The sequence below is a fragment of the Arctopsyche grandis genome, chromosome 2, assembly GCF_051622035.1.
Source record: "Arctopsyche grandis isolate Sample6627 chromosome 2, ASM5162203v2, whole genome shotgun sequence".
Lineage (NCBI taxonomy): Eukaryota > Metazoa > Arthropoda > Insecta > Trichoptera > Hydropsychidae > Arctopsyche > Arctopsyche grandis.
Genome location: NC_135356.1, coordinates 26,080,390 through 26,089,821, shown reverse-complemented (window position 1 = coordinate 26,089,821; position 9,432 = coordinate 26,080,390). Strand labels below are relative to the sequence as shown.

The following is a 9,432-nucleotide window of genomic DNA, read 5'->3' as shown; positions in this document are numbered from 1 at the left end:
CCTGCAGCTATCGTTCACGAGGATATAATCAACCTGACGTGTCTAATTCCCCACCCCGCCCTGTTCCAGCACGTGCTCCAGAGCGAGCTGAACGAGACTACGACACACACACACACACACAGCCACTGGTCACCCATACATACACATACACACATTACAGCCCCTGCAGCTATCGTTCACCAGTTATGGGGGATGAACGAATGAGACGACTGACATATTGATGCACGTGCTTTATTTATGACGGCTGAAGGCAGAGTGAGGTAGCTACTCTGAACACAGCCGAATTGGTCCCCACTCGCAGGAAGGTGACCAAACTCGACCATGTCGTATAGCGATCCGCCACAATACTAACGATAACTATCATATTAACGAAAACTCGAGTGCCAAATATTCCGCATTCGCGGTTTTCATAGCAAAAATTGTCTTTGTGACCATCGCAATGTGACTAATAATCCAATTATCCTCGAACATACCGTAGAGCCGCCACATTTTCAATTAAACAAATATCCATACTAAAAATGATCAAATTATTGCAAACAATGTTGATTGTCTATTTATAATGTCAAAAAAATAGTGGTCGGATTTGTGGATATTACGAGTATATTAGTGCAGAAATGTCAAAGTGACAGTTTACGTTTGACGTTTATAGGCTCGTGGTACCTACTTTATCAAAAATAAACAATGAAAATTTTGATTTTACGTTTTCTTGATACGATGCACGTTTTCCACTAGTTCCATCGATGAAAATCCAAAATTCGTGTCTTTCGCTACGACCTAATATAGACTTTTCCGGTCAGCTTTATTATGAACATCCTAAATGTAGCTAGTCACCGCAGTAGAGATACATATCTTGTTATAATCAAATTTTAAATAAAACTCATTAATTCAAGAAAAGTATTTTTATTTCGATAGTTTAAAGATTTTACAAAATAACATCACCTTGTATAGGTCTTACCTATAAAGTCTTAATTTTTTTAAATTGCTTATTGCATGTAACACTCACTTGAATACAATAGCAAGCAAATATTAAATAAGAATAACAACATCAATATAATAAGAGTGAAGATGTCATTGAATCATATCAATATGAAACATTATGACTAAAAACTTAATGGTAAATATGGAATCATAAATGTATGTTAACTTTTACGGTGGCATCAGTAGTCCCGTGGATCAAAAATCTTAAGCTGTGTTTATTTAAAAGAAGATGGACCAATCATTCTACAGAAAAATTTCTTGGGAGGGTCTTATCTTGGATGGGCCTTACTTTGGAATGTTAGAAACAAAATATGTATTCTGTTATGTTAAATATGCTTAGCATAATATTACGTAATACATTCATAATACTCATCCGTCCTCACCGCTTACGTTCAAAAATCGCATTATTACTTTCTACATTTTTCGGTCATACATTCTTTATTTTATTAAAATTATCCAAACGCTTTAATGTTATAATACTAATACACTCAGAACTTAGATTTAAAATGTGAAGGGCAATTAGCTTATAGACTTGGATAGCATATTCTAAGTTTCTTACTGTATTGTATACTTTGTTACAAAAATATTATTGAAAATCTATAACGTCGTATGGCAATATTAATGCTTGCACTCCGGTCCTTGGAATGCTGAGACTTTTACGGGCTATCCATTCTTCACATCTCGGATCATACTCACAGACATCGTCTAAAGATTTTTGTGCAACTGTTCCCCCTAAAACAATTAAGATTAAATTAAAAATTGAAGAAAGAGATAGTATAAGGTAGAAAGTATAGCACTTTTGAGTAATTATGAATAAAAACGTAAAATAAGAGTTGTCGATTTAATTTCATTCTCTGGAATTCATATCTGTAGTGTTGAAAATGGCCACATGTAGAGTTCGTTCAACGAGAGAAGAAAATTGAGACAGTGTGCGTGCCCGGGTGTACAGATATCGTTAGTCTGCCGATACGAATCCACGCCTTTTTTGCTTCTTGGTAGACGCGTGGCTTGACAGTGACGGTGGTTACAAAGTTCCCGAGATTTTCTCGAAATTATAAATAATAAATGCGTTCTGGGATATTGGAAAAAATGAAACAATCCATAGGGTTTACGGGCAAGCGCACTACTCTTCACAGTCCAGACAGAAAAAAAATGTCCGATGACAGAAAATTGTTACAAGAGAAAATGTGCAATGTATATAAAAGAATCACATTTTTAAGATCAATAGCTCGATTTAGAGCAGAAGGTAGACCAATCGTGTATACCGATGAAACATATGTATATACATTCAACACACAACACAAGTCAATGACGTGGAGAGATTCTTCGGAAAGTGGCATTATATGTAAATGCGGCATCCAAAGGAGCAGGATTTATAATTGTAAACGCCGGTACAGAACGAGGCTTTGTTCCAAATTCCTGTCATCAAAGAACCGGAGATTATCACCATGAAATGAACTTCGACAATTATAAGAAATGGATAACCGAAAAGTTGATTCCAAATTTGGTACCGAATTCTGTTGTGGGTGATAGATAATGGATCTTATTTTTGACCCTAGATTCCTAAAAAGATATTATAAAGCAGTGGTTGACATAAAAAAATATTTATTTTGACCCGCAGAGCTTTATAAATTAGTATTGGAGCATAAATGTCGACAGAAAAAGTATGTTATAGACTCTAAGGTCACCCCCATTTCAGCTGGAACTCAATCCAATTGAAAAGATATGGGAAGTAATTAAGGGATGTGTGGCTTGGAGAAACATCGAGATGACAATGTACAGTGTAAAAGAACTTGTGGTTGAAAAAATTGCATATTTAAAGATGTGTGGAAAAATGTTTGTAACCATGTTTTATATTTTATATTTTTATTTGCAATTTTTGCATTTGTATTTTTTATTGGATGTTTTTGAATTATCATAATATTATTGTTTAGAAAAGATTAATTCAAGTTGATTTGTAGTGTTTTTGGAGCTCAGTACGATACTGGAATTTGAATGTTCATTTATTCATTTATTGCCCACAAAAGGAATGATGAGTCGAGTATTATTTATAAAAAAAAGTATCCAGAAATATCTAGATATTTTATGGTATAGAAGAAACACATGATAAAAGGATCAATTATGACTCCTCTAAAACCCTTTATGAAAAAATTTGCTGTAATACTATATACAAAATCTCACCTATGAGAAACAGTTTGTTTTGAGAGAAAATAAGTGCGGCTCCTGATCTCGCACTCGGCAACTCAGAAAAACTAGTCCACACGTTGGCTACAGGATCGAATGATTCCATACTTATGAGATGACGTATTTGATTACCGATGATGCTGCAAAAGCCACCGCCGACGTATAACTTCCCATTGATTGTCACGCTCTAAAAACGATAAATTATAAGTATTGATGAATATATATATATATATATATATATATATATATATATATATATGTATATATATATATATATATATATATATATATATATATATATATGTATGTATATGCTGACTGTGTTTACTGTCAGTTTAAGACATTTGATGAGAATATAATCAGAATCTGGCCTTATATTCACAACTCCATGAATGATTCAAGTAATTTATATGGTCACTATCATCTGATATTATAGGGACTATATGTCTGAAATGTCTTTCTACCCAACTGGCTGATTGGAGGTCTTCAATTTAATTTAATATTTATCAACGAAATACCACTTATGCCTTATATTAACATTTCCATGAATGATTCAAATTTTACTAGTCTATAGGACTTTCAAACCAAGCAGCTGATTGGGAGTCTTCAATTTAATTTAATATCTATCAACTAAGTACGACTTATGGAATTCGAAATCGCCAAAAACCATAAACTGACAGCGAAACAAGCTTAAATTCTAGTTTCCATTTACCGAGTGATTTGCTCTTTTCTGGATCATGGGCGTGCAATATATCCATTTATTGTTTTTTGGTGAGTACATTTGTACTAGGTCGGTGCAATAAATCTTTAAGTTGATAGTTCTTAAGCCACCTGTCAGATATATATTATCGTTGATGACGGATACACCGGGATGAATACTTATCGTGAGCATACGAGCGATATTTTTTTTCCAGATCTGCTTCTCGCTGTTCCACCTGTTCAGAGATTTGATTTTAGATAGGGATTACTATTTTATAACAGTTAAAGTTTTAGATTTTACCTCTCCACTGTCGTCAATGCAGTTTTATAATCACTAAAACCGCCGATGACGTACACGTCAGTAGATGAATCGTCTGAAATTGTTGCCACTTGAAAGTTGAATCGTGGTCCATTTAATGATTTCAATTCGTGAATCTGGCCATCCTTTAAATCTATATATATTACCTACAAACGATAAAGATAAATTATTTCGATTATACTATAAATATGTATTTCTATCTATATTATGTAGGTATATATTTCTACAATATTAGTTTATAAAATAAATAATTGATTTGATCTACATGTGAATAGTATTCCGCCACTTGGATTTTGTTATAGGATATCAAACTCTAACTTATAGCTAGTCAACTAGATGTAACGTAATTAATTATACCTATCTAAAAATTTGTTACATGTAGATCAAAATATTGGTGAACTACATCACATCAGTAATTTGGTAATTACTAATTTGCACATTAGTTATTAGGGTCCAATTTACAACACGTTTAAAAATAAATTGAATCATACTTCGCTAAGAGGTACCCCGATTATCGCTTCACATATTCTTATCGGTCTGCATCCACCGATGATTAATATCCAATCGTTAACAACGACTGAACCGAACCTCGCACGGTCGATATTTAGTTTTTTTGATTGGGTCCACGTATTTCTGACTCCATCGTAGATATCGATAGTACTGGACGCCTAAAAACATGTACATATTCAATTTAAATTTATACTCATTTCAGTTAACTTGGCAGTCAGAAGGAAAATATACGATTCTTATTCATCAGCAAAATGTTACCCAAAATTTATATATATATATATATATATATATATATATATATATATATATATATATATATATATATATATATATATATATATATATATATATATATATATGTACTATGAATCTTCTAGAGTTTAGAAGATGAAGTCTAGAGTTTTCCAATTGCTGATGGTAAGTCAAATAGGGTATAGCATTTATACACCATACTCACGTCTGTGAGTTCAGAGTCACCAATGACTGCCAGTTTTGCTCTCCCCATGCGATATTTGGGTTTGCTGAGATGATTGGGTATCATCATTTCATAAACAGCTTGATTGAGGTTGATCATACATTCTTCGAATGGCTCGCATAATTCCACAACTTCAAGGAGGAAAAACTGAAAATAAAAATTAATATTCTATAATGTTATATAATAATAAAAATCATGTAATAATAATATTATAAATTTATATAACATTATTATCGAGTGATAGAAAAATACGTCAGTGATAGGGAAACACAAAATTATTTACCTCCAAGGACAACAATGTTAGTCTCACTGAGCTTAGCATATCTATTAATTTTTCTTTACGATTATTTTCGTCAAAAGTGATCCAAAGTCTCACAGCATGGAAGACTTCTTCTTCGGAAGACACATTTAATCGATCTGATCTCAAAATTTTCAATACGAGAGAATCCGGTAAACGACAGAACTCTGGCGTTTTGTACAACTGAAATATGTGTAAATATAAATTATTTATTGTTAATTAAGAAATAATACTATTTTTTACAATCGACACTACTCACAATCCCAAAATTATCAATAATAAAATCCATCGCTTTTTGCTCTAAACTTTCTAAAGGTGTCAACATCCCCATAATATTCGATAGATCCATAGCTTGGTTCAGGCGAATCTCGTCGATGTCCAATATGCAACAGTTAATTTCGTGAAGTGTGCATCCACTTACCGAAAAACAAAATCATTTATCAACGATTATCGAAATTTATTTATTTATTTATATATTTATACCAGGAAGGTCTAGCAGGTAAACCCCATGGGCCTTCCTGGCCAATAATAATTACATATACACAAAAATATACATACACGTACACACATTTGCAAATATATACACAAATACATATTTAATAATTCGGGAATAAAAATTAATTCATTACTCAAACTCCTAGAATTAACCCTCCCGCCAGCCAAAAACCTTAAGTTCTTTTGCAAGTTTGAAAAAAATTAACTAATTATATGAGGTGATTCACTGGGAGGAAAATATAAAACGCATATTAAAAGAGAAAAATTATTTAGGCGAATATCAACCCAAACATGTTCACCGATGGTATTGAGCTGATCAAAAAGGCAAACAGATTGAACACTAACAGCTCGTACGAGCTGTTAGTACGAGTAATCTTCGACTAAGCAAAATGAATCATTTTATTTGTAAAGAATTGTAAGACGATAATGTATGGCGTCTGCAGCGTGTGCAGTTTTAGTTGCGAATTAAAAAATTGCACATTTTTCACGCCATCCAGACCATCGCTCGCAGAAATTCAACACCTTATTTACATATGAGTATATTTGCAATTTTTGCAATTGCTTTGCAACAATAAGTTTTATTGTTGACTGTTGATAAAGCTCCAATCTCGACCCAACGCTTTTCAACTCGTACAATGTATGTATGTAAGTAGGAACACACACGACGTTCCTTTTCACACGAACTCCTTCAATTCCAAATGCATTAGCGGATCCAGATAATAGTCAAGTGGGTGGGTGTGGGGGGGCATTCAAATATTATTAAAATTACTGGGCAATAAAATTGGCGACTTACTTTGACATTAAAATATGGAGAATGTTCACTTTTATCTTGCAGGAAGCTTAGTCCATCTCGGTAGTTCTCAAACTTTTATGGCCATGGACCTCTTATTTAAGCCTAAACCTGACCACGAACACTCAAGTGAAATAACTATACATAACAGCATAATATACAAATTATAAAATAGATTTTTATGTCTTGAATGGAAAATGGTGATATTAACAAAAAAAATTTATTCAAAGTAATATTTGTTGAAATTGTAATTTTTATTATTTAATTATCACAAAATAAAAAAATTTAATTATCACAAAATAAAATAACATATTAACAAAAAAATTGTTATTCAAAGTAATATTTGTTGAAATTGTAATTATTTTTATTAAATTATTTTAAAACACAAAAACACATTTTTTTTCAATGAGATGGGTGAACCTGATGGTATGATAAGAGATTATTTATGTTTGACTCTATGTTTGTGTGTAACATTCTTACTTAGTCTCCACGAGCACTTATTTCCAGTGGGTTTCTTTTTTCACAAGGTTTATATTAGTTTCATGAGTGATGAGGTTCATAACTGCTCCAAATCCACATTATACTAAATAGGAAGACGGGAAACCAATCAACAGCTTCTGCAAATCTTCATCTCTTTTTCGCAATTTTATAAAATTTGAAGACGGAGAACATTCTTCTATACAAGTGTTGTTTGTATAGAAAAATTTTGCCAACAAAGGCAGATATTATATTTTACTTATAGCTTTTATTGAGTTTCATTGATAACCTTACAGCTTCAAATTGGTTTTGTTAAATTTGGCAAATAAGTTAGTCATATAAGCTATGTAAATTTACATATATATGTCATTTTTATGAGCAGATTTCTGTATCCTTTTATTATTTTTATTATTTTACTAGATTTCTGTATGTACAGTGTTTTTGTAATAAGAATTTGTGGGATCCTCGTTCAAACACTGGTTTTAGTTCCTCATTTTTGGATATTTCAATAAATTGCCCCTGTCCTGGAATAGATACATCTGAGTTTGTGAAAAATAATCTCTCATTTATGGCATTCCTTTTGATTTTATTTACTGCTCTAATGACATAATCTAGTGAGCTATATAAGCGTTCAATAAGATCATAATGAACAATTAATACATTCAGTATAGCTTGTTTTAAGCATGCCAGAAAGCCTCGGTGTCGTTGCCGTAGCACCGTCAGTAGCAACGGATTTTTAATTATGTATTTTAACTTTCATAATAATGAAAATGTGTTTTCTTTATATTTCTTTCGCGGATCACCCGACGCTGTCTATGCACCCCCAAATTATTTTTAATTTGTTACAGACCCCCCCAATCGTCCAATTATACAAAATTGAAATATAAGAAACTAAAAAATATTTATATAAATCAAAATCTGTTGTAAATAAAATTGTTTAAATGTGATAAATTAAAACATATATAAATTAAATTAAATTTGTCCACCTCAAAACTCTAGAATAAAAGTACTAATTTCGGTCTAGATAAAATTATTAAAAAAAAAAACAAGTGTTTGAATTTTATCATATATGTATGTACATGTAAAAAAAGTTTTAACCTAATCTGTTAAGTGGTTTAGGAGATAAGTACATAATTGGATCCAAAAAGTCAGATAATGATATAAACTTTTAAAAGCACATACATGTACCTACTGCATTAATTTTTGTTACACGGTACTAATACTAACGGTGTCTACTAATATTGTATATGCTATTTTTTTTTTTTTAAATAAGCGCCTTTCTGACAGAGAAAGATTGTACCTCCTGTTGTACATCTGGTTCAACATATACATAACTATTCATTGTATTATTAAATATCTTGTCTTGTTGGTCACCAAATCACCCCACCACCGACTTGGCCTGAATTATTAGATCTAGATTATTTTGATATATTCGAATGTACATGTATTGTGGATATTCTTATTTTGATTTGTATCTCATGTTATATTATAAGCATCTGATCATATGCATGTTAAAGTGCGATAATTTGACTACTACAAATTCTGTCTTCCATTTATTCATATTCATAAAGGTTTGAAAGTATAAAAATATTTTTATTTATGCAAACTGACATAAATCCTGGAGTATATATGTATATACAAACATATACGACAAATGTACATAAATATGTACATATATTTATATAAAAAACATTAATTTTTAATTTATGTATAATATAGCCTTAGTCTATCAATGTATGTACATATGCATGTATGTATGTATCTACATACATACATATATATGCAGGGCTTTTTTTGTCAAATAATGCAGTGTTTTGTTGCATTTTTAATGTTTCAAAAGCAATCAGACAGTTTTCTTTACTAAAATTTTTGACAAAAAATGAGTTCCGGCACTATTGAAAAAAATCCTTGCATATGTAATATATATATATATATATATATATATATATATATATATATATTTATGTGTGCATGGTGTGTGAGTGTGTGTGTGTGTGTATAGGTTTATGTGCATGTCTGCTACGCACAGCCGCAGTTTTTGACTTGAAATCACCAAATTTGGTATACCATCTCAAAGTACCCTAACTGAGATCCTAGACTAGTTTTAAATTGGCTCAAAATTATTCTAGGATCAAAATCGAAGGGCTCCCATATAAAAACACTCGTGATATATATGGTACGGTATCTTACGATCCCTTAATAAGGAT

General features: G+C 31.6%; 1 protein-coding gene across 1 annotated transcript; it reads right to left on the bottom strand.

Moving 5' to 3' along the window:
* Window positions 1–886: 886 nt before the first annotated feature.
* Window positions 887–7,142, bottom strand: LOC143922636 (kelch-like protein 24). The gene is made up of 9 exons (XM_077445966.1): window positions 6,752–7,142; window positions 5,723–5,879; window positions 5,449–5,646; window positions 5,148–5,312; window positions 4,672–4,848; window positions 4,163–4,326; window positions 3,875–4,097; window positions 3,160–3,349; window positions 887–1,710 (listed from the first exon to the last, which is right to left on the bottom strand). The coding sequence occupies exons 1-9, from the start codon at window positions 6,757–6,759 to the stop codon at window positions 1,565–1,567; spliced, it is 1,428 nt and encodes a 475-aa protein (XP_077302092.1). The 5' UTR covers window positions 6,760–7,142; the 3' UTR covers window positions 887–1,564.
* Between the last annotated feature and the right edge of the window lie 2,290 nt (window positions 7,143–9,432).